We start from the raw sequence: 26,672 nt of genomic DNA, 5'->3' as shown, positions 1-26,672 counted from the left end.
TACACTTATGAGTGTGCACCTAATCTATGGGAGTATATCTAAAAGTCATAGTTCACTGTCACATTAAAGTGTCCATGTAAAATTGTTTCCTCATCTTTTAGAAAACAAATTAGCATGCAGAATTTTATTAAAGATGGTTTTTAAGAGTTGAAGTATTTAGTTTTTAGAATGATTTTGGAAAGGGATTGGGGAAGGAATCGGAGCATTCCCCAGACGAAGCTTAGAGTTCTTGGATTGCGGAAAACATTTCTGGATTGTTAGTGTTTACAGACTTTTTAAAAAAACAGTTATGGTCTTCAGATCAGTATAGCTTTGTCCAAGAAAATTCTGTTTTGTGAGGATCTGAAAGTGAGTTGTTCTGAGAATATTTCAGTTGCTTCAGAAATACAGTGAGTAAAATATGAATCAAACTATGATTTTTAAATATACTCCCACAGATCAGGTGCACACTCATAAGTGTAATCCAAAATAAATGTATTTATGAACTTGATAATCGTGTTCTATCAGCTCTACATAAAGAGATATATTTGTATACCTTGCTATATAGGAGGGGGTAATAGACACTTCTTCATATATACCCTGTGTTTAAGGGTTGGCATCTAATGCATATTGAAGGAAAATGTTTTTCAGGGCCAGTTTAGGTTCATCTTCCCTGCCCTATTTAAGTGTAACTTTGACTTCATTCCTGAACGTTTTGGAGGGCTTCATTTTTTTATCAAGTATATAATGTCTTAAAGGGTTCTTAATTTCCTTTCAACCCACATCATACACTGATTAGACTTCTACCAATAAACAGTTGACCATTTTCCATGCAGTTCCAGGAAGCGTTGGGCTGTTTGTGTTGAAACTATATTGTTCAAAACCTAGAAATTCTATCTTAATGCTAGGATTATAATGAAAAAGCTGATTAAGAATCAGTATTTGGGGTGTAGAATTTAGAAATTAATCTATGTTGAATGAATTTTGTTACATAAAGCTAATGGGATATGATCTTCTCAAGGCCAGGAGCTGAAGTGTTTCTTCTGCTGTAGAAAGAGTCAAATGATTCCACAGTCAAATGATACATCTTTGAAATTATGTAAAAAGGAAGCAACTTCATATTTGTTTCATTACCCCCAATATATTTTTGCCCTAATAAGCAAATTGGTTTCCATTTCTGAAAACAGTGCTAAAACACTTAGTGAAGTACATCCAGCCATAGACGTTTGAAATAGCTTCTCAGACTGAAGAAATTGCTCTGCTCTTGTACCTAGTGGAAATTTTTATGGATTTTTTTTCCCCCTTGCCTTTTAGTTTACTGAAATGCTGACATCTAACTCTAGTACATTTCCAGTAATTCCTCTCTACTTCTGTTTAGTATCAAACAGATTGCTTTTGTGACCTGGTTTGTGTTTTGAAAGTTAATGATATAAAAATCTGAGATATTGTCATAGAGAAATAGCTTTAAAGAATGGTCTGCTTAAAATCTGTAAGATTGCGTCAGTGTTAAAACTATTACATAATATTATATATGAAAATTAAGTCTTTAATCTCTTAGCAACTTTCCCTAGAATATATTGCATGACTAAGGTGAACTGATATTAATTCTTTCTTCAGGCAAAGCAGACCAAAATATAATAGCTCCTGCAGTGATATCTTTCACTTGTGAGGGGACTGTGGCCTCACTGGAGATAAGGATGAAGATAAGGCAGGTTGCATGATGACTTCAAAAGTACAGCTTCCAGTATCAGAGTTGAAAAGCCTGGGTTACAGCACTGCTGTTTGTTGCTGCTGTTACAAGCTAGCCCAAACTGGCACAGGTAAGCCTGGTGCACACTTGTAACAACTTGGAAAGTTACTCAGTTATGTGATGTAGCTTCACCTCTGATCTTTTGAAGGCCTGTGATAAAGGGTGCTTGCTTTTGGACAGCTTTTCAGTTCAATATTGCTAAATGCTATAGTTGGAGAAAAGACGCTTGAGTTTGTAATATTAAATTTAAACAGTTTTCTTGGAAGGAGTTTACTGGGTGGGGGTACCGCAGGCAATATTGCATATTATCATACATCACTCTTCATTGAAAATGAGCTGTTAGACTATAAAGCCAGTAAGGGAGTAATTAAATTCTTAATTGAGGCTGATATTAGTAGAGGTACAATGACAAGTGTTTTGATACAAACAAAACAGCAACAGGGAAGCATGACTTAGAACTGCCTTTCAAACTAAGACAGCAGCTCTTGCTTGTTAAGAGCTCTGTGAAGGTGCATTTGTTCTCCTATACTCTGTTGATATGCTGACTTTTATATACAGGTAAAAATACCAGTTTTCCGAAGAGTTTTTAAAGTAGCGCTACAAGAAAGCAACGTTTATATTTCATTTGCAGTTTTAACTCATTTATATTCACAAACCAGTAAATAATTAGTCTACAAATTTTTTTTTTTTATTATTTATCACAGCTCCATTTGATACAGCCTATGCCATCAGCACTTTTTCCTGCTGTGGTTAGTACCACAGAGGAGAGGTGGGGTATTTATGCTCTATGCTTGTTTTTTTGTTTCTTAGATGTGCTCTTTCAGGCTTGTCTAAGAGCAGCATAATCTAGAATGGATAACCCACTTAGTGAAAACAATAGCAAAACACAGAGGGGTTTCATATTGATTTTAAAAAACATTTTTTTTAAATATATTTTATGCCAAATTAGGAGAAGTACATTGAAGGTATTTTTTGTGAATGATGTTGCTTGTTTAGCCTCATCAGTGTACAGTTTGAGTGAAAAGCTGTGGTCAATACTTCATTAGCAGCTTCAATAGAGGATATTAACAAGTGTCCTGTTATGAAAGTAAGAGGCAGTAATGTATAATCTATAGAAAACCTGTTCACATGACATACAATTCAGCTACATTCTCTGGGTTGTTTTGCCCAGATTACCAGTTTATATTCAGACTGTACTTTTGAGGTGATACCAGTATCAGTAAAACCAGTATACTGTGGTGTTTTTTGTTAGTTTTGTTTTGCTTTGAATGCTTCTTGAGAGTGTTAATTAGGAAGTCACTAATACAAATATCTCAAGTGGTGGAAGAGGCCCAAATATTGTGTCCAAATTGACAGATTTAATTCTTTTAAATTTGTGACTATTTCAGAAACTTGAAGCTGAGCAGTGGTTCATTGTACAGCTGTTTCTGAACTTTTCCCATGAGGGAACCTTAACTGATAAGATCTTAACATAGGTTTTGTGGTTTGGCTGCTCATAATTAGGGGAAGGAAAAAGCCAACTATGGTTTGAGTTTGCCATTGTGGTATAGGACAGAGTATAGTTCATTCTGTTTCCTGTCATGTAATAATCTCTATTAGGTTATTTTGCAGAGTTTAATATTTTAATATTTGGCCTACAGTAATTTGGGAAAATGAGAAACATATGTGGAAAGTGTTAGACTGTTCATCTGCTGAAGGGCGAAAAAAATGCTTTCTTTTTCATCTGTTTCACTGGCCTTACCTTTTTCCACCTGCTTACCCTTCCACCATCAGTTCACACCAGCTGGCTTGAGGCCCTGACCGTGTGTGTATTTCCTGACTGATGTAAAACTGAGTAGAAAACGCAGGCTTAATGTGCTGTTTAAGTTTCCAAAGTCTTAAGTCAGGACGCATCAGTCTCTTCTATGGTATTTTGTGCTTCAGGATCTGCAGTGCTAGTGTAGTAGCACAGGTGAAGCTTGAGAATAGGTCTATCTAGTGTGTTAGCTCAAGAGCTCAAGCTTTTATAGCTGGGATTAAAATAATCTTTCTCTGATCATGACTTGTAACATTGGATTACATTCTGACTATATTAAATAAATAATCCATTAGAGTAGAACCAAAAGACCAAGTGGATGCAGTGAAGACAGTTTTTTAGGGCTTAATTTAATGCTTAATTATTCTGACTTTGGAGAATCTGTCTTGAGAGGTATCATGCAGATGCTCTGTTTGAAGATGGAAAGGTTCTTACCTAGATTACAGGAAAGAGCTGTTCTGCAAACAAATAAAGAATGATGGAATTTTGTTAATAGCACATTATTTGGAATTGAGTAGCCTTATTTGTGTTGCAGAAGCACTTCTGTAGTACTGTTGTTTTCTTCTCTTTAATGCCTGAAATGTACCTGATTTAAGAAGATCTTGACTCTCCTCCATGATATAACAAGTTGAAAAGTAACCTTTCTATATAGAGGACCATACTGTTATCCTTAGCTTTATCAGCATGTGAACTTAGCTAATGTATGTTCATAACTACCTTGGAATTCATTTTGTAGTCACTGATTACAGGACTCAGAAGACTAGCTTCACTAGCTGCCTGATCTGTGTCTAAAGAATGCATTTTTCTCGAGGTTGTTTTGTTTGAATTTTTGTCTTGAACACAAATATTCAAATATTTTTAATGGAGTGCTACAAACTTCCTATTTTGTGCCTAACATTCTACCACAAAGGTTAGTTTCTTCCTCATTAGTTAGACCTTATTGAAATTGTAATTCCTTATGATTAAAGTATTGTTCTTTTGCTGTAAGGCTTTGCTGCAGGTTTGCTTTTGTATTTGTAGGTTGATGCACATATGGCATAATTGGTACACTGATAAATGATATAATAGTTTAAATAGATAAAATTTTGGGCTGGAAGGAGAAGATTATGTGCTGTGCAGCTCAGTTGTATTGCTATGCTGTCGCATCTTGCAGCCATCCTGTAGAAAGGGGTGAGGTGTTTGCCTTGATCTTGTTTTCCTGAATTTGGTCAGTACAGATTTTCATGTGCAAGCTCCATAGTGACCTAAATTATTTGCATTCTTTTGTGGGTTAAAAACCTGAAGTATCTTTAATGGTGTAAAACAGGAATGCCAAATCAAAACTTAAATGCGGTATACAGGTTTGGAGGTGGAATCTTCCCTACTCTCTTTTTCCATTTCCCCATGGATCTTATGGCTTCATTGGAAAGATGCTGCAGACAGTTCAACCACACCAGCAGATGCCCAAGATGGCTTTTCAACTGTCATCAGTACTGGTGGGCACCTACCTGTGAGAGCTTTTGGAGATGTTTGGCTAGTGTGTTATCCTTGATAAAATACATTCCCTCTGGAGGAAAATCTCCTGAGTGCTACAGATTTTTCTGTCCTGGCTGTCAGGGTTTACAAGTGGCACATGTTAAAGTGCAACAATAAAAGGCAGAATCTGTTGCCTCCTAACAGGAAGCTGCTTTGTTGCTTTTTCTTGTGTTTGGGGGTTGGGTTCTTTGTTGTTCCTAGTAATATGAAGAAAAATCCTTGAAATTGTCTGAAATTCCAAGCCATTGTGAATATACCTGATGTGCAAATGGTATTAACAAAAACCCTAAATCCACAATAAAAAGCTGTATAATACAGTTAACAGGTATTGTCCATTAAATTCCAAGGAAGGTGTGAAAAAAAAAATAAAAGGAGTTTTATTTATTTTCATGGTATAGAATAAAGGATAGAAGTGAGGGGGGCAAAATATACTATCTTCCTGTAAAAGTTGTCTTCCATGTATATGCACAGCAGTACAACATGTTAGATTTCCAAAACTTTGCTTTCTCTCTTTGCTTTTGCTTTGCAGGGGCAAACATTGCTGCACAGTACAGTTGCAGGTTGTTGAGTCCTGTCTTTTCTACTGCTGTATTCTCCTTTGATTAATGAGTCATTAGATTTATTAATGGACATTAAGACCATTCTTCATATGTGTTGAGGGCCAGTAAGAAAGGACTTCTTGGCTTTCTGACTTGGAGATGTTTTTATGCTAAATAAGATACAGATATTTTCTCAGATCTTCTTGTTCTTGGGTATAAAGATTTTGCAGAAATAGATGAAAACATCTCAGGGTTTCTCATGGCTATGTGAAATAAAGTACTGAATTGTCCATTGTCTTACATGTCTACACTATAGGGGCTTACCATTTCAAGCTGTTTGGGTAGAAGAAATTCTAAGAGCAGGCATTCCAGGTTTTACCAGAAGGATTTAGGAGGATCTAGCATGTTGGTCACTAGGTGAGATTTGAGTCAGCTAGGACACTTCCTGCCCTGCATTGGTCCGGGAGTGTATCTGGCATTCCTGGATCCCCAGAACTTCTGTCTGTATGTCTCATTTGCAGCTGTAATCAAAAGTAAGTAGTAAGTGTATTAATTTCTAGTACCAGAGGTAAATGATCTTCAACTGCTTTTCAGACTCTTTAAGTAATGAGTCTAATCTATTGCAATAAAAGCTCTACCAGTCAATGAGTGTGGTACATTAAGTAATTCTGTGGTTTAAATCTAATTACTATACAGTGCTTTTTAAATCAAACTTTTGCTGGCTGCAGGGCAAAGCATCTTAAGCTTTGTCAAATTTGTATGTTATGTAGAATTTTTTTAAGAATGATAACTATGATCCTGTCATCTACAATATGTTCTGTATTTACGAGAGAAGAATTGCAGCTGTTGAAGTTGGTCAATTATATAGGAAATAATGGGATCAACTGTACTGGGATGCCAGAAAATAATTGAGTGTGTAAATGAGAGGCAGACTCAGTAGTGTGTGACATCATACAGTGAATGCAAGCTTTTAATGATAAACTAGGTACTAATTATGGAGCTTTTCTGTGCTACAAATGAGCTAATTTATAGACTGCCAGCACCTGAAGAAGGAAGTCTCCTAGGGGCAGAGGCTTGTGTATTATAACATATTTATTGGTTTGATAAAAGCCGTATTGCATTATCTGTCCAATTTAACCAGGAAGTATTTTTCTTATCGTTTAACTGTAAATCTCAAGAGGAGAAAACTGTAGAGTGTGATTTTACATTCTAATGCCACTTAGCAGTAGCGATTCAGGAATTGATGCAAATAACAGTTTTAAACAGCTTCCAGGGAAGAGAATTTTCTTTTTTTTCTCAGAAGTGATTTTTATATGCCTTGAGGTACTCTATTTTTAAACATATTCATGCACAAATGTATATATAGAATGTTTTATTTGCACCACCATCATTTATATAATGATGTACCAAACTCATTGTTTTGTGAAGACTGAAAGATTTTGATTTTAAAAGTAGAAGAATGAGGTGCAGTATTGAGTGAGGATAGAGGAGAAAACCAGAAGACTATGGGGAATGAAAGAAAGATGAAAGAAGAAAATACCCTGTTTACTGTAAACTTTTAATGGTAATTTTTGTTACTCAGAACAGCTTCCTTTCTGCAGGTACCATCAACCACTTAGCAGTGTTGAGGTTTTGTCTTTTCAAGTTAATTGAATAACTTGGTAATAGCTGCAGATACTTGGGCCAAAAGATGTGGGGTTGCCGTAACAAATGTCATGGTACCATGTCCAACTGCAGTAAACCAGACCTTTGTTACTGATGAGTTTGATGCCTTCTGAAATCACTAGCAAAATGTAGTGTTAGTGTGTTCCTCACCTGTGAGGTAATTTTATGACCGGGCTATATGAGGAGTGGGAGAAACTCAGTACAAGAGCCATTCTGGTCATTATGGGTTCTTCTTCTACTTGTAGGGACTTAAGGAATGATTTTTGCACAACTATGCTTGTTCAGTGCTTGTTTATGGAATAAGTGGTAGTCACCTGAACATGTCAGTGTAGTCACCTGTGATGTTTGTTTTTGGAGGTGGGCAAGGATTTCTAGGTACTTAAATCCCAATTCAGATCCTGGAACCACAAAAGTATATCAGACTAAGCCTTATGGAAGGTTAAATGTTATGAGGAGTGCAAGCTATTAATGTCCTCTCTTTCTTTTGGTCCAATACTCTAGTAATAACTGGGCTTGATTAGGAAGTAGTGTAACTAAATAGCTTTGGAGGGTTTTTTTTTTTTTTTTTTTTTTGTTCTGAAGAATGGGAAAACATTTTCATAAGGGCTCAGGTTGAGCGGGGGTTTTTGTGCCTTTATTTTGTTTAATTGCTAGGAATACTTTTTTATTTCTTGCTAGGTTATCTCCCTCTTCATTCCCACCCCAGTTTAACACATGTCTGCTACTTACAACTCAGTTGTGGCGTAGGTGTTGTACTGTGTGGCATAGTAAGGCTGAAATTACACGTGTACATGTTTCTGTTTCTGAAGGAGTGGACATGGAGGCACGAGCTATGTGTAGTGAAAGCAGTGGATGGGACAGGGCCCAGTGTTGTGTTGGGAAGCTCAAAACTTAACTTGTAAAGTTCTTCACCTCTTCAAATCACAAAAATATTCTATTTTATCTAGAATATGTGTGCATACTTCAAGAAAATAAACATCTTCTCTAGAGATACTAGTTTATTCATACCATCTAGGATTTTGCTTATGTGCCTGCTTGAGAGTAGGCAGTTCCTTTGCATAGAATGTGCTGCCTGTCTTGTCTCTTGAACAGCATGGAAAGGTAAATACGTGTGGAAGCAATTAACATTGCGCTCTTGAGTTACTGCACACGTCTTTAAGCACATTTTTAGTGTGACTGTCTCTGTTTTGCCAGATGTTTCCATAGTGTGTTATGCTGACTTTAGGGCTCCTGTAGTAATATGCAGTGACACCATGCCCTGTCCTGACAGAGACTGGGGTAAAGACTTCAAGCTGGAGACATGCTCAGGCTGCTGAACTGCTCAGTGTGTCCTAGCAGCTACATATGGAGCTGTGATTGCTGCCACCTTTTGCAGAGTTGCTGCTGGTTTTGAATTCCTGTAGAGAGGAGTGTTGATATCATTCTCTTAGCTGGATCTGTCACTTTTTTTTCGGTCAGGTAACTCAGCACAGGTTTTCCCAGCACATGGATGTGGTGTCTCCCAAGGTGTCTTTGCACCAGCCACCTGTTGCTGCTGCTGATTTCCAAGCTAACTAAATCTGGGAGCCACCATGCTAAACTACATCTGTGTTGAAAGTATTAAACATAACTCTTAAAACAGGAAGCTGTGAAGTTGTCATAGTAGCCTGAGCTTCTAGACACTTTATTTTGGTGGTCTTCCAGCTATTTGTCCATGTAAGTTTCTGTGGGCAGTAAGAAAGGAGTATGTCTGTGCCTCAAGAAAATGTATTGAAAGCAAACAGATCATTAATGTTGGCTTTTGCTGAGATCAAATGTAAATGCCTTTTTTATATTATGTATTAATGATCTTGGTTTGTTTGGGTTACTTTATAATGCAGAATTGTTTGAAAGGAAATGAATCTTTTTTGACTTTGTTCGGATACACCAAGCTTAATGAAAAGCAGTTTGAACTAGATCTGTTTAATGAGGCCTGCTTCTATCAAATTTACTGCCTTAAACCCAACTACAAATAAAGTGAATTAAAGACCAAATTATTTCAATACAGATGTGCATTGAACCAGAGTGTTATAATGATTAATTTCCTCAAGTGTTTAATTCCCAGTAGATTTTTGTGTCAACAGCCAAAAAGGAATTTATTGACTTTACATTAAGCATAGTTTGGTCTAGTTGATTATATTGTTCAAATGTAAATTAGTGGGTGGTAGAAGACTGTGTTGTATTGGAATTTTATTTTGTCTTAAGCAAATTATCTCATGCCTTATTAGCAGTGCTTAAAATATATAGTTCTGACTCCTGAAAGAGATGCTGGGGCTTTCAGAGGTGTTAGGGTTTTTCCTATTCATTATGTAAGAACTTACATATTCAAGTAGTTTTCCTCCTGCCCAACCCTGAGTGCTGTCAAGACTCTCTAGTAGGTTTGAATGTTTTGTGGCAAATTTGCTAGATTTGTTTAAATTTTATTTTGCAAGTGATTTTTAGGTTCAGTTTCAGCACACACAAATACACAGACCATTTTCTATCTGGGATAAGCATGGTCTAGATGCAAAACACTTCCCATAGCTTCCCTTCCAAGTCCTGTCTTGTACATCTGTTGCTCTGAATAGATGACTTTCATTTGTCTCTGCTTTTTATGGATTGCAGTCAGGAAACATGATTTGACTAATGTCTCCTGTCTAATACAAAGATAATGCTAGAGGAGTATCTATTTTTTTGGTTGTGTTTTAAAGGGCTGCAGATGCCATGTGGAGTAGTTAATACAGTGTATTTATCATTGTCAAAGAACTTGTATCCTCAAATGCATTTTCTTCTCCTGTACCCAAATATGCCATCAAAGTATCATTAGAAATGATAGGTGTTGAAATAGATGATCCTGATAGACCTTTTTATATTTCAATTAAAAATTGTGCTGTGCAGTTTTTTTTTTTAAAAGCAAATTTCTAGTTGGGCATGACAGCCCTCCAGTTTGAAAAATAATTACTGTTGGATCAAGCTTTCTGTTTTGTGCCTGTTATCAAGTTATCTATCAAAGAAAATAAGATGAACATTTAAAAGGTTCAGATCAAAGGCAACTGATTTAGCTACACTGGAGGCTCCCATCTTTTAATTTAAAATGTATCTATGACTAACTGATTACCTCTTACATTTATAAAAAAATATTGACATCCTGTTAAAGTATGCAGTGACCTCGCTTCTAGCTGAGTTGTGTAGGTTTCACTGCAGGCACACTGAAGCATTGATATTCCTGTAACCTTTTGAGGCAAGATATGTGTTTAGTGTATTAATGAGCTGGTTGTAGTGATGTACAGTAATTTCATCCTTGGGTAAAAACAGATGTGAAAGATTCTGTTTTAATATTTAATCAAGCTCAAAGCCTCTGTTGGCTTGTTTAAGTTGACCTGACAGCATTATACCTGGAAACACTTTGAATTAAACCCTGAGTGCTTGACCTTGTTCAAACAGTTGTAATTTAATAAGGCTGCTGTCTTTGTGGAGATAGTGCAGCTAATGGGCAAATCTTTTCTTGGCCAGGATTGTTTTTTACTGCAGTGGAAAAACTTGGTATCTGCTGTTAAAAAGATCTTAATCAGCTGAAGTTATAAAAATGAAATAAATAGAAAAAAGAAGTTTTGTATGCGAGTTGCTAGTCCTAGATTATAGTTTAAAAAGGAATTCTGGAAGATACCTGCTTTGAGTGTCTTCAGCATTCGTTTGTTACAGGTTTCTGGCAATTGCTGTACTATAGCTCATCTCTTGCCAGAACATTTCTTAGGGTTAGGAAGCTCTGTTTCTGGAGTGGTATATATTGTTTTGGACTCAGTAAAGTCAGAGCTTGCATCAGTTTAAGGCAAATGGAATGCTTTTTAAAGTTTTTATTTGGTTGTTGTTGTTTGTGTGGGTTTTTTTGTTTTGCCTGTTTCCCTTCTCGTGCCTGCAGTATTTCTTCGGCATGTTTCTCAAAAGAATGCGCCAGGGAGAGGTGGGAGGGAAAGGCTCCAATGGTTGTGAACAAGTGTCACTCTATTAGATAAACTTTTGTGAAAAGAGGTGGCAGTGGAGTAGAAGAAAGATGATAAGCTGTGAGCATCAAAGTAGATTTCAGCATGGTGTCTGGGGTCTAAATGAAGTAGGCTAGGTAGTATTGAGAGAGAGGGGTCCTGAGCAGTTCTTGTTCATTAAATGTAATCACAAAGCTGGGAATGAAATGAGAGAAAAACATCAGGATCCATATCTCCCTAATTCCATGTGTATATTCAAAGACTTAATGAAATTATTAGACTTCCTGAAGACTGACTGGACACAACTGCACTGCTGTTAAAATTTGCCATCAGATTTGACAGTTTATTTGACTGTCGTGTTTACCAGGGTTAAGCTTGTGTTTTAGAAATCCTAGAAACTGCATATTTTAAATAACAATACTAAAATCAGAATTAGTTTGAAACAATTTTCACTCTGAAATATAGCAACACTTACAGCTACAGTGTTTTAAAATATTGTATGTTTGTTGCTAAAGAGTATTAGTATAGCTTGAAAGTACATATTGGCAAGGACTGCATCTACTTACAAGAACACTTCCACATGCTGTAACAAACAAGCTTCGCTATGCCAAACAAAACAATAATTCATTAAAATTCCTTTTTCTCACTCTATCAAAATAGAACTTTTATTCTTAAATTTAGTAAGGTAATTATAGTTTTAATGTAGTAGAATTTATATTGTGTAGGTTATTATATTACAGCTTTCTTCATATTCCTAGGATGCAGTTGATAAACATGATACGTATGGATGCATGCATTCAACACTTCTGTTCTAGAATCAAGCAACGGATCAGGGTAAGCTTGACCATGCATTATAAAGAATTACAGTAATACTGACTGATGCCCCAGAGTAGATCCAACACACGGTCATTTCTTCAGTCATAATTTTTTTGCAAAGGCATTAAAAGGAAATAGCTGTTCATAGTCCTCCTAAACCTTGCTGAAGGTAGTTGTGGGTGGTCTTTGGCTTATGTGGGTGAAGAAAGGAAAACAAATTCTAAAATAAGCGTTCTTTCACCTCATAGTTATTTATTTTATTGACACCTTATCTTTAGGGATTTTAATTGTTTCTGTAGTTTGAGAGCTTGATCACTGTTTGTCAAGCTCAAGAAGTGTTGAGTTTGCTTCTCTGATCTGTCATCACTGTTTTGTGCAGTAGCCTGTTTCTTCTGAAGCTTGTGTTTCTACTAAAACTGTTGCTCAAGTTCGAGGACACCGGTGACAGAAAGTGGCTGTCAGCAGTGCATTAGTATTAGGAACCTCTGGCAAGACGTCAGCTTCAGTTTCATTCTGTGTTTTTGTGGATCTTCTTCAGATTCTGCTTTGGCTGTTGAAATGTTACCTAGCAGAATTTTGGCACTTTATTGTTGCATGGTTTTACTTTGGAAGGCTGATGACGTGAGGCTTTTCACCTCCAGAGGACTATTGGAAATATGGTTCAGGCCCTTTACTGTGGGAGGTTATCTTGGCTGCTTGCATACTTATGTAAATGAAAGGGAGTCTCAGTCCAGTCCTTTAAGAACAGGTGTCCATCCCAGGCTTAATCACAGTAATTTCATGGTCTTGGAAATTTCAACAGCCTGGCCTGTTGATTCCCTTTAGCAAAGGACATATGTGAAGGTATTGCCCTTTAATATAGTCGTTCCTATTTTGATTTCTTAGACCATATCTGAAGCCATCTGATGAACACACTTGAGGAAGCTCCATGTGCTGCACTTGCTGTACATGCTAAAAATGCATTTCCCAGGCCTATTACAGTGATACCACAGCAAGCTGGCAGGTTTCTTCTGTTGCCTCATTTCTTGGTAGGACCTGGGACCTTGCAGGTAACTGCCTGTTAATTGGTGCTTGAGTCATGAAGACAGATGTGGCTGCTGCTTAGACCCAAGAGGTAGCAACTAATTTTGCTGTTAGGACAGAGACTTCAGCTCAGGCTTATTTGATTTGGATGTGATTGAGCCACTACCCCATTTTTCCCATAAGCAGGAGGAAAAAAAAAAGTAGTTTCAGTGTTGTGGCAGATTGACAGGTTTTGTATGGATAGAAAGTATCTACTTTCTTTCTATGCTTCTTTCAGCAGTGCTAGTTTATTCTGATATACATCCATCTTGGATACACACTGCTGGGTAGAGATGCTTAAGCTCAGTCTGGTCCAATATACAGAGGTAGTACTGGTATTGGAGCTACAATTCCACAGAGGGGAAAAATAGTACATTTGTTAAGGATATCTGCTTGCTGATTTACTTTCTGTTTTCCAACATAAAAAAAAATAGAAAGCAGTTGCAGTTAGATTGCAACTGCAGTCAGCATCAGTCAGATGTACTTTGCCCATCTTCCCTTGGTAAAGTTGAACTTAATGGCTGGATCACACAGTTAACTTCTACTCAAGCAAAAATGACAAGTAGGTTTTATGGAAATGGAGAGTGGCAAGTCAATGTCTTTGGAAGCATTACTGCTGAAAGAGGAGTGGGGACAGCTCTATCTTCATCTTTGTGTTTGATACTTTACATAATGGTACAGGTAGCAGTCAGATAAAGAGTTAATATATGTATACTGGATTATATGTTCCTTCTTGGTAAGATGGAGAGCCATGGTAAATAGCAAGGAGGAAGAATATTGAGGTTCTAAGTGTGAGCATGATGGATATATTTTGAGAATTTGAAGCTGAGGAGGTAGTGAAGATAGATAATCCAGTCAGAAGCCGATATTACTAGATGTGTTGTTCTGAGGAATGAACTATTCATAAATGTCCAAGATTCTAGGTTAAGCTAATGTTTCTTAGTGTGAAACTAAATACTTTCAAAATCTGATGGTTTTAAGGGATATTTCATAGCTAGAATAAAGAGAGAAATCTGTGTTGTTTTTCTGCTTTTATAGCAATGGAAGTGGATTTCACCATCTTGTTTCAATGCAGGATCTATGTGTTCTGTGCAATTAGCCTGCTAAGATAGCCAGACGTAATGAGGAACAACGTTTTCATTTCTTTAGTGTGATGTTTCTGGCCTTTCTGACCTCTTCTCTCCTATCTTGTTCCCATTACAGAACACTGGTTTCAAACCCCACATTTTTTCTGTTTGTGTACATTAATGAAAGATGCAATACAGCTAGGAATTGCTTAATTTTATTTAATAAGATGATCATGGAGTCAAATTTAAGCCCTTTTATTTTTGGGGGGATGGGTTTTTGGTGGTTGTTGTTGTTGCTACAGACTGAACAAAATAGCCCAGCGAGTGGGTTTTGCTTTGGATGCACTGTTGGGCATGTATTTGTAAGAGATTAAGCTGGAATCTCTTGTATATACAACTGCCCCCCATCCTCTTAGATCTCGTGTAATATAAGTACAACACATTATTCTTGCTTGAAAAGTGTGCAGTGATATTTTTGATTTTCAGGCTCTCCAGAAGCTGTAGACTTGTAATAAGAGTGGTATGCTTTCCTGTGGTTGGGATGAAAATTTTTTAAATTTACATATGTAGTACTGATTAGAGAAATGCCTTTGAATTATTTTGTTGCAAGCTTCTCCATTTAATTTGCCTTCCTAAAAAATCAATGCATACATAGGTAATTAAACCAGAAATCAGACTAGGTTAGTTTCCTCAGTAGGAGGTGCAAATAGTTTTACAACCTGTTTGTCATGACTACAGCTTTATTTTCTGAAGGTGCCAGCAATTAGCTGTGTTGATTTAGCTGTAAAGTTGGTATCAATACCTTGCTCTGTGCCTACAGAGTGATCAGTGTCACATTGAGTGCTGCATGCTAGGATCTATCTAACATAGTTCTCTAACACCAAGCCCAGGGGGGACTAGCAGCACGAGCAGCAGCTTGCTTTTGACAGCAGAATGTCCTTGTTGCTATTGATTAGATTGTTCAGTGAAGTGAAAAAACATTGATCCAGCTTTAAACTGGTAGTTATATGATAATCCTGGAGATGAATGAGTATCAAGTGGAATATTGCTGGGGGGAGGTGGCATGGGGGCAATCCAATACTGGTTTTCTCGTGTAACTAATAATAGGCTAATGACACTTGAAAAAAATAGATGTTTTATTATTTAGATCAACACTAAATTAAATGCAGCTAATAAATATGAACCAGATCTTTCTGCACAGCTGTAAAATGACATGTGTCTCCTCTCTCTAATTTCCCAAATCCCTGTTTGCTACTGCTCTCTAGTCTGGGCACTGGAAGTAATGCTGATATTTTCACTGGTGGAGGGTTGGGGCATTGCTCTTGCAGTGTTTTGGTGTCTGATTGGTGGTTACGTTTGGCACTGAGCTGCTCTGAAATAACATACTTATGTTTTGGAGCCAAAGTCAGTTCATCTCATCCTCCTATAACATCCAAAGCTATCTGTATTGTGTTAGTTTTTCTTTGGAAAGCTAACTTATTTCTTCCTTTTTTCTTTTCCTTCCTGAAATGAAGATTCTTCCGTGATTGTGGGGTGGAATATTAGCTTTGAGCTAGATCTCCTAACATTTGGTCTCCTAATTCTCAGATTATCAGGCTATCATGGATAAATGAGATGGCACTGCAGGCCTTAATGTTTTCTGGAATTTGAGTCTGCTTTGACTTTTGCACTCAAATGTTTTACTTTGATGTGGGTTCTTCTTATACAGCTCCCTTAAGAATGAGAAAGGCATCTTGAATATAGGATGGGAGGGTCCTCTTCCCCAGTCATTATTATAAATGCCATTGTGTATTGCTTAGCTGATGTTTTGGCTTCAGCAGTGGAGAACAGCAGCACCTCTGTGTTCCTGGCTACGGGAGTTCCGGTGCCTGCTCAACCTGGGATCCAACATGACTTAGATTTGAGGGGTGACGGCATCTCAGAAGGTTGTGTTTGCAACAGTGTGCTCTTGAATCCTTGTTACTACTACATTTCACCAGCTTTTAGGGTTGTGGCGCTAGGGAGCAGAGTTAAGGGGTGCCCTGTTATTCTTGCATTGTGTACTTATTTTTTACTCTGTAAAGATACGATTGCACATACTTTGAGGAAGACGTCATGCTAAGATCCTGTGTGGAGATCTCCGTTTCTTTGTTCGGTGTGGTGCACAGAGCCTTCTTCAGATACGTGCAGCAACTATAACTTAGTTTAAGAAATCATATGGGCAGAGCAGTCTGCATGTCAGACTTGAAGAAATGCCAGAATTCATTCTCCTTCGCTGTAGACTGTTGTTGATTTGGGAATAGGGGTTACTTCAGGATATGACATGTCCAAACTCTGCCCTACAAGAACATTGCAGTCTTGGATTTTCAGCATTATAACTTACTTTGGGCAGGTCACGTTAATTAGAGAGGATACTAAGCTTATGGAGGTAAAAGTGGTTTCAGTGTTATTCCTGTTCTACAAAACATTATTTTGTTGTTTCCTCTTGGTGTGTTTCTCCACTGCTCTTTTATCTTAACTATGAGATCTAGTAGTCTTTCAGGAGGTGTTGACAGGGCAACTCCCCCTGCCCCCCCCACCATTACCCTTGAATTTACTACTAAAACATGAATGATCATGTCTTATGTTTACCCTTCAGTCTTGCTTTATATACTTCTTGTGATCAGATGATTATGTACTTAATTGAGAAACTAGAGGTGGCAAATCAATTTAAGCGCTTGGCTGTAGTTGTCCTCAGTATCAAAATCATGATGATATTGCAACACAGCCTGGTTGCATCAGTTACCTCCTTTGCCTTACATGCAGATTTCAAGTGTATGCACCTGTGTGAAATACATATTTTCCCTTTCTCCTACCTCCATGCTAATCTGGATATAAATCTATTCTCTTGCCCATGTTGTATATTTTGTTGCTTTAACACAATTTGTTGTATGTAGTTGGGGAATTTAGGGGACCATTACATTAGATCAATTGTATAAGTTAAGCCTGGACATCCACAGTTGATTCGGTTTATTCGCTTTATTTCTAGCATCATTAAGTATTGTAACTTTTGATTTGCGGTTAGATTGTGCTTAGATGGCAGTGGTGAGTGTTTGCAGCTCTGCCATGATGCTCCTTTTGCAGAGCTACAACTGAAGAACTGGTAATTAATGTTAAAAACTGTTCAGAAGGCAAAAAACTATGCAAAATGCTTCAGTTCTTTAAACTCTTTCTTATAGTTTTCCTTCCAAAAGGGGAGATGGGTGGAGTATTTAGAATGAAATAGAGATGCACTTAAACTTTCAACATAAATTATACATACATCATAATGTAAGTGTATAGACAAACCCTTTTTTATAATCCAGATTTTTGAGAAGGTCCTTTCATGCAGCGGGGAGGTGTACATTAGAGCTGCATGCTATTTTAAAAAGATAGCTTCAAGGGCAAATGTGTTTTCAAGAGCATGTTTATTGGTCTTAAGACTATTGCACACATTTATTGGTGTGCAGAAATGCTCCTTCTAGCATTAGTTACTTCACTTGTTCAAGTAGCAGAAGCTCAACTTGAGTCCTTTCGTCCGCATAAACGAGGTATGCAGAGATTTGCCGTGTAGGAGACAAATGCTGGATGGTTTTCGGGCCCGGGACCGTATTTTCAGGACACTGGAAAATTCTGTTTTTCTCTCTTGTGTTCAGAATAGAAATTTGGTATTTCTGGTGTCCTCTCTGACCCTCAATCATATGACCAAATATTTTTATCAGTTTTTCTTTGTGCTACACAGTCTGTACAGTTTTCATGCATACCTGATAGGCATTATGAGTAAGTTAACGGGTTTGGTTGCTAGATGATCACTTTTCAAACTGAAGTAATATGAAGGCATCTCCCTAAATTCTTCCTGATAAAGCTGAATGAGTGGAAGGGTCAGTTTAAAAAGTTGTTACATTTTTTTTTGAGGTAAAACAAGATGGAATAGTCTAAAACTGTGAATAGTGTGTCAGTTGGTGGGTGTGTTGTCTTAAAAGTAGAATTGCTTTAGAATTACTTTAGAATGCTAACATGCTGTCTAGGGCAAATAGTGATGTTCTTTCAGAGAAATTATGCTTGCTTTTAATCCCTGAGCAGATCAAGTATAGATGAGTGCATGTTGATTAACTCCGCTAAATTAGAGCGTGGAATCACTTTTAAATTGCTTTATATTCCAAGTGTCCCAGAAACTCTTCATTTCAACAGTTACTGCACAGTCCTCTCACTTTTGTCTCCAGTGTACTTGGGAGTTTGGGGCAGGAAGAAGGTTCCATGTCTCTGTAAACTTAGTCTTTAGGGTGAAAAGTTCTCGGTGTAACTGCTGCTGAGAATGAATTAATATTAATTTGTTATGTTACCTTCCCTGAGCTGACACCTTTCGATGAAGTGTGCTGTAGGCTTCTCTCTTTTTTCCTCATATCGTTTGGGGGTACATGTCTATGCTGACCATGACAATAATTCTGTACAGAGCTGAAGGCCAGCTACATATTCAGCTTCAGTTCCAAGGGATAAGGTCAGAGCTCCTAAGTGCTGGGCTCTCTTCCGGGGTGTTTAAGTATTGTGGGAAGAGCAAAGAACGGTCCTTAACTTTTGAGTTTTTTTCTAAACAATGATGCTTTAATCAGCTATCCAAAGACAGTGGGAAAGGAGGCAAATTACAGATCCAAAACAGAAACTGAAGCTCTTCATTGAATTATTATTCTAGCAGCTGTTTGTAGCTTAATGTAGATGTTTTCAATTAAATGTGACTTACAAAAGCTGTAAAAATGCCCCAGTACATTGTTCAGAATTGTAGTGGAAATAAATTTCAAGTGAGGGAACGTGGGATTAACTAGTGCAGTAATAAATTTATGCCCCTGTATACACTAAAGTTGCAACATGGCTCTGACATCTTACACAACTCTATCAGGTGATATCATTGTGATTTGTCTGCTGCTAGGTTGTGACTTTTGCTTCCGTTTAGCTTCAGAGATTTTAAGCTTTTAGAGAATGTGCTTGTGATGGTTGATAGAAGGATTTATTCTTGAGAAAATCAAGAGGCTGCCCAGAGATTATTGCACCTCCACCCTTGGCAGTGTTCAGGACTCTGATATTGATTTGCTGTGTTTCTCTGTTGTCTGACTTGACATCAATTTATGTTTTTACACTGAATTTATCTCCTATTATGGTGTGTCCAGAGAAGATTCACCATAGGTGTTCTGGGGAAAAGTCATTCATCTTAAGTGATACTGGTTTCCAGGAGTGTGTGTAGGTTTATATGGGGAATACCTTTTCCCTCAGCTGATGACTTCAGTATTCCATTATACTTTCATTCCACCTTTCCCCTCCAAATAGTGCAGATCCCCTAGAGGATGCTGGTCAGCAGACCATGAAGATGCTCAGCAGGCTGGAGCATCTGTCCTATGAAGACAGGATGAGAGAGTTGGGCTTGTTGCACTTGCAGAAGAGAAGGCTCCGGGGAGAATGTATAGTACCTTCCAGTATCTGAAAGGGCCTGTAGGAAGGCTGGAGAGGGCCTTTTTACAAAGGTGTGTAGTGATAGGACAAGGGGTAATGACTTTGAATGAAAAGGTTTAAGAGCAGGTTCAATTGAAATGGTTAAAGTAAGGTTTAGATTAGATATTAGTAATAAATTCTTTACTGTAAAGGTGGTGAAGAATTGTAACGGATTGCCCAGAGTTGGGGTATCCCATCCCTGTGAGTTTTCAAGACCAGGTTGGATGGGGCTTTGAGCAAGGTGGTCTACTGAAGCACACACATACCCCCCACCACCATGCCCTGGTGGCAGGGGCTTGGAACTAGATGATCTTTAAGGTCTCTTCCAACCCAAAGCATTCTATGATTCTGCAAATTCTTATGAGTAGGGCAGATGTCTTAGTGAAAGTGCTGATTTTTTCCTAGAAAGCAGTGCTGGAGTAGTGACTGTACTGCATGATTAACTATGATTATGGGCAGAGGAACATCAGTTTCTCCCAGGAAACAGAAGTCTTAAAATGTAGAAAAATACTCTTGTAATGTCCTTCCTCCTGAAGAAGATAAGATGCGAAAAAAGTAAGAAATACTTTACTTCATTCTGTACCTGTGGGTTTTATCTGTAGTTATTGTGAAGGAGAATGGTGCCAGTACATGAAAGATCTCATAATTAAAGTTGATGTTTTGGGGATGTTACAGTGCAAATTCTTTCTCCTGAGCTTCTGGGAGAGAGATGATGTTAGGAAACACTCACAGAATCACAATAGTAACAGCAGCTTTTGCTTACAGCTGCTGTTTTCTCTCCTGGTGACTTTCTGATATGGAGATGTTCTTCACCTTATTTTTAGCTGGCAAGGGGCATGATACATAACCAAGTTTTTAGTTCTCATCAGTCTTTTCCAGCACTCTTTGAACAATAAACTTTACTAAAGTGAATAACTATCAAACTTATAATTGTTCTCATATGAATACTAAATCATTGAATTGCAATGATACAATTAAAAGGAATATAAATCTGCAGATTGTGTGGGCTGTTACAGGATTTTCAGGGACTTTTTGAGAGCCTTTTTTCATAGCAGTAGAAATCCCTGGCTTCCTAAATCAACACTTCTGCCTGCCTGCATAGTCCTACTGTATCAGTTAAAGTGTCTTGGCCATCTGGGGTTTGAATTTGTTATCAGAGGGGCCTACAAGGGGGATTAAAAGTACATTACCAAGAAAAATTGATTTTTGCCTTTCTTTATATCTGACTTTAATATATAATTTGAATTAATTGAATATTAATTTATTGGCAGGTTGAAAAAGTAGATCTGAGACTGTTTTGAAATATAGTAGTGATCCATGCTTGGTCTGGGTGCTACTAGATGTGTCCCAAACAAGAAATAAACCCACAGCAATTACAAGGACATTCCTGATCCCAGATAAGTGCCACAGAATAAGTTGTGTGATTTAGGTTTGTTTCTCAAGTTCTATCAAACATAGCTTCCAGAAATAGCCTGCAATTTTAAAGAGGTAAGAAAGATTAGAGTGAGAAGTTAGTTTCAGTTGCTTGATTCATGTGTTTTGGCTTTTAAGCTTTGCTATGCTTTGAGTAGTAAAGTTGTAAGGGGGGTTGTGCGATATTAATACTTTCCCCTTCTTTTCCCCCCTCTTTTTCCTACTATCGTCATGTTTTGTCACTGTCATCTCTCTTTAAGTGTAGATTTATTTCTCATTCAAACTGCTGTTTTCTTTGGCAGGAGCTACAAGCAAGTCTGTGAAATTATGTAATGTCTGAAAAGTTATGTTCATGATTAATTAGCCTATCATGAAACTATTTTGGTGTGTGTGGAATAAGTAGATCATATTTTTTATTTATTTGGCACGGATAGAAGGTACTCTGGTCAGATATCAAGTAACTTCAGCGTGCTTTGTATTAACTATTCTATACATTACCTGTTTACGTTTGGAACATGAAAAGCATGTCTTTTTTATTGGTCACTTAATGTGAACCTCAGTTTTTTTTAAGGAAACGAGCTGGGGCTGCAGGTATTCCTTTTTCCCAAATTGTAAAATTTATAGTTGTTTGCTTAAAGCTGAGCACCCTTTAAATGGAATACTCAAACAAAAATTTGCCAGGAGTTAAAAAACGGGGTAGTGCTATGTTATTTCTGAACTGTTTGGATGTGAATGGCAGAGCTCTCACGGCAGTGGAGTCAGGATCTCAAACAGAATTTGAAGTCTGGAGGGAACTTTCTCTATTATTTATGCTGCAGGGCTTTTTCTTTGCTTCCCCTCCACAAAAACAAAAACCCACCAAACCAACCAAAAACCCCCCAAAAAAACAACAACAGAAAGGTATCCCAGTGGAGTTAGGTTATAATCTGAAAATTCGAAGGTATAGATGTTGAACCTTTCAGATGTTGACTTGTTTATTAAGACTTCTTGCTAGTAATGAAGACCTCCACATTTTATTGTAAGCATCTAAGTAGAGAGAGAGAGAAAAGGCCTCTTCTGTGGGTTGGGCTATAGAGAGGTCTTAATAGCCTGTTACTGAAGTGATCATGTTTTAGACGAGTAGTTTTCAAAACTTTTTCTGTCCTCTTTGAAACTTCTGATTTGCATCACTGAAGTGCTTTTTCACAAATCCTTGCTTTTTGCAAATTTCAAGGAGATACTGTGCCCATCCTAAATGTAAATACTCATCTAAACTAGTTTTGCAGTTAAAAACCACCATATATAATTTTTTGTTTTCACTATGTTGATGGCATTCTTATGGTGTAAGTGTAAATGCTTAGTTGTAAGTCTTATAGATACTGGAAAGTTAAGGCACCAACAGACAAGATTTGTAAATAATAATTTCATTCAGACTGTTAAGAAACAGTGTTATAGTCAATCTTCTGGTTGTGTCTCAGGATCCACTATCTACTTGGTACTTCAGACTGGTTAGGGGGAGGTACATTTCTCATACTAGCCTATATGGGAGCCTGAAATTTGTAGTCTGTAGGGATCAGAATTGCAGGCTTCATTGCAAGGATCAGATTTTTGTTGTATTTATCTGTTGTTGCTTGTCATACATGAAATCCCTATTTGTGTGTCTCATTCCTCACATTGCTAAAACAGCTGAGTAGCGCATGCACGAAGTGAAAAAGTGAAATATCAAAGTGAGTTGTTTACTTGTGTCTTGGTCTTACAGGCTAATCCAGTCCTAAAGACTTTTCAGTGATGTATACAGGGTAGCTCTGGTCATGCTGCTTTGCCATTTCCATTGAGATACAGTATTTTCTCCTGTATGCAAAGGAAGAGGCAAGGGGGAAATCTTTGCGCTGAAAATCTTGTCATGGATTCCTGCAGTATGTTTTAATGAGTTTATCACTGTGTCTTGTGCCAACCATGTTCTGCACTCATATGGAATTAGATCAAAAAGTGTTTGTGCAGTTCCACTGCACAAAAAAATGTAGTTTGAGTATTACTAGTGAGAGTTTTATTTTAATGGCCAGGGCCCTTAACTGTGGGTGATGCTGTAGGTACAGGTTATTTCATTGGTTAGCTCTTTTACTGGATGGAAGCAAACAGGGACTGCTTCCTGTCAGAGCTGAAAGGAGGTTGATTCTAGAAGACTTCAATTTCAGATTTGGGTATGGTCCAAGAGTGCTGTTAGATGGATTTGCTAAGTGATGATTTCTTAATTCATTCTTTCCTTTGGTTTTGCCTTTTTGTTGCAGTTGCTTATCACCTTCTGTAGGCTATCAGCAGTACAGTTGCTGCTTTTGAAGCAGAGCATAACTGCCTTTGAAGCACTGTTGAAAAATCCCTCACAAAATTACAGTCAACAAGCTGCTGACTTAATGAACTTTGTTATGACCCTTCTCCTGTCCTTTTTTGTGTCCTTTTGCACAAATGCTGATGCTAGAGTTCATATGTTTTCCTTGAGTAGCATGGCAATTTAATATCATTGGTAGGACAGAGAATGGCCTCATGGGCTTCATAGACTTTAATACTTGGAAATAGTGTGGAAAATAAATTGAGACCAATGCTTGAGAGCCTCACTGGATTTGTTTCTAAAAGCCACGCAATAGAAGTTCCTGCAATATTTTTTTTTTTTTATTATTCCCCTTTTCTCCCCTGGTCCCCCAGCTTAAATGTAATACTTAAGGCAAATTTTAAGCCTCTTTCCTTCAAGAGACTTTCATTTAATTTTATATAATAGGCCTACTTGAAAGCCTTTCTAAGAAAAACTGGTCTTCTGTGAAATGTTTACTGGCTTTGTTCTGAGCTGTTCGAGCTCTGGTTTGCATCACATGGCTAGCTGGCAGTGCTTTATTATATTCTAAGGGAGATTATTTTACTTTATTTGTAAAATGACCTACAGTGATCTGGGTTTTTAATTATGAAATTGCTTTTTGATTTGGGGCGTTATAATTTCTTGACAGTATGTCACTATTGAACATGATGTATACATACAAAGAAGCAGAGACTGACAAAGCAATCTGTTTCATTTGTTGGAAGTGCCAGCCTCTTAGGTAACTCCTTGGGGTATAGGGCTACTGTGCCTATTCACCTTTATTATCCTCTGCCATGGATTTCAGAACACGATCAAGCAAAAAACTGCTACTCTCCCAAGTCTTGTGTAAAATGCACTGTATGTACTTTACTGAGCTGGCAGATTTTCAGTGGCTTTGTGTCTTGAGCAATGGCTTGTAAAGGTAAATGCCTGCAAGTGATTTCAGTATCTTGGCTGTTGAATAAACTGCTTTTCTTCTCAAGAATAAAGTTCAGTTCCTGTCAGGGGAAAAAAAAATGGAGCTGTTAGCATTTAATCAGCTGTTTGTCCAGCATTCTCTCGCTTCAGGAAGGAGACCAGGAATTACTTCATTTTTAAATGAATAGATAGATAAATAAGTAGATTTTCATTACTTATATTACTCTGTAGCTCACCTGGCAGAGAGGTATCTTAGTGCTGGTTTTTTTTACTACCAGTGACTAAAAACAAAAGGTCAATGGCCAAGCTGCTGCCACTTGTTGCCTGTAAGAATATGAGCTTAGCCAAGTAATTTTTCTACTACTTGGGCCTTGGTAAGAGAAGTGGCTGTGTTATTTACAGTGATATAATTTATACTGCATTTGCTCTTGAAATAATTGAGCAGAAAGGATGTCAAGTTACATGCATGAGTTAACACTAAATACTTTTTTAAACAAAACCCAAAATGTACACAACAAAAACAAAACCTAAGTGCTCTCTACTTAAAGCTTCTATTTCCTAATCATATCAGTGGAAGAAATCCAAAGAAATAGTTGTCTTTTAATCCCATATCAGGTTCTGGAATTTGTGGCCATAATAATTTTGCTTTGGTCCTAATATTTTTCCCTTCCTTTATACTTTGCCCTATATGAGGCAACTAGGCAGGATATGGCTTGACTTTTTGCAGAAATTCACCTACTTCATCTTGGAGTAGAACAGGGCCCTGCTTGTTTTATTTAGAATTGCATTTCAAACACTAGCCCAGTTTCAAAAAGCCCTGCTTCTGTATTTAGTATACTGCTATTCAAATCTAGATTGTGCTGACAGTAAATTTGCCCCAAAGAGTAAACTAGATAAAATATGCATATGATCAATTTAATATGCAATTAAACATTTTCCCTGAGCAATTAGCATCAAGACAACTAATAATTATCCTGTGCCATGCTGCAAACATTATACGCATTTATGTAGGATGACTTTGGTAATAAGTTATGGATAAAAATATGCATATATACAAACATCTGAGTAAACATAATATCATAGCAATGAAGCATGTGCTTTTCATACTGAAGTTTATTTAATCTGCTTAAAAAAAAAATACATTTTTCCAAAGAATGTAAAAGTTGACCTGCTCATGGGATCATGGGCTGTGAATTGCACCACTGCTTACCTTGTGGGTTACATGTGTCACCTGCTGCATTCTAGTTGCAGTGCAGTAAAAGATCAAATTTGGAGCTGGAAAATGCAATCCCATTTGAACAACTGTATATACATGTGACAAAAACCAGTGGATACCATATTTGGAAGTCTCCTAAGCATATGAAGAAACTGAGATAAAGAGGACATTATGGAAATTAGCAAAGGATGAGAAGGATTGTAGAAAGCTAGATACATAAGGCACTTTACCTCTGAATGAATACCTAGTAGTGTACTTGAAGATGAGACTTGTAGGACATAATTTTTATTGTAAAGAGTGCATGACAAATAACAAATGTGTGATGCTCTTAAGACATCTAGATGGATTTAAAGAATTGAGTTTTGAGGGAATTGGGAAGACCAAAAACTCATTACTTTAGAAAAGAAAAATTTAGCCTACATGAAATGAAAAAGTGTCACTTGGAAGTTGTGGCATTCTTTGACTAGTGATAGGTATGTAACGAGTAACACAATTTATGGATAATCTGCTTGGTTGGATTTGCAGTCGTGATTTCACTTTGGTCCGTGAGAGTCAATGGACTACTTGGAGAGGGAATGAAGAAAAGCAAGCCTGTTGTTGGTATGCTTGAGGTTGTTTTGTGTGCCAGATTGAAGCGTGTAATTTAACAAACACAAGCATACAAACAAAAAAGTCTTTTAGCCAGAAACTGGATATTAAGATGTTTAGATTTTTAGCCAGTTGGTGGCCTCAAAGTAGGCAAGTAAGGGAGCAGAAAGGATGAAGTTTGGAATTAAAAAATTGTGGAGCCCCTTAAAATTTAAATGTTATTGAATACCATTTCAGATGAGTCTGAAGACAAAAGTTTTCTATGTCTTAGGTGTCAAGAAAATGGAACTGAGTTATCTTTATATGAAGTCTAACTTAGAAATGTGTTTTGAATTAATTTCCTGAGGGTACCTTGCAGAAGGTGAAAGAAGGGGTCAAACCCAATTGTAGTTGAATGTGGAATTGCCTACATGCAGTACCGGTGTTGCATGGCCTGTTCAGTTTCATCTATTTGATAGAGACAACTTAGATGTGTATTCCTGAAGGAACTATACTGCCAACAGGTATTAATAACATAGCTGAGAAGTGTTAAAATAACTTTTTTTCCCTTGGTCTTTTCACTTCAAAA

The 26,672-nt window shown here is 37.3% G+C and overlaps 1 protein-coding gene across 16 annotated transcripts in view; it reads left to right on the top strand.

Annotated features, from left to right (window-relative positions):
- The window catches only part of KAT6B (lysine acetyltransferase 6B), a 111,377-nt gene that overhangs the window by 19,552 nt on the left and 65,153 nt on the right, over positions 1 to 26,672 (top strand). Inside the window, exon 2 of one of the 16 annotated variants that reach the window (XM_069019332.1) lies at positions 11,979 to 12,054. The exons of the other annotated variants lie outside the window; for them this stretch is intronic. Within the exon in view, the coding sequence (XP_068875433.1) occupies positions 11,979 to 12,054 (76 nt within the window). The remainder of the gene's footprint in view (positions 1 to 11,978; positions 12,055 to 26,672) is intronic. 16 annotated transcript variants of the gene reach the window in all.

Source organism: Aphelocoma coerulescens, chromosome 6 (genome assembly GCF_041296385.1).
Source record: "Aphelocoma coerulescens isolate FSJ_1873_10779 chromosome 6, UR_Acoe_1.0, whole genome shotgun sequence".
NCBI lineage: Eukaryota > Metazoa > Chordata > Aves > Passeriformes > Corvidae > Aphelocoma > Aphelocoma coerulescens.
This window is presented reverse-complemented; position numbering and strand designations above follow the sequence as displayed.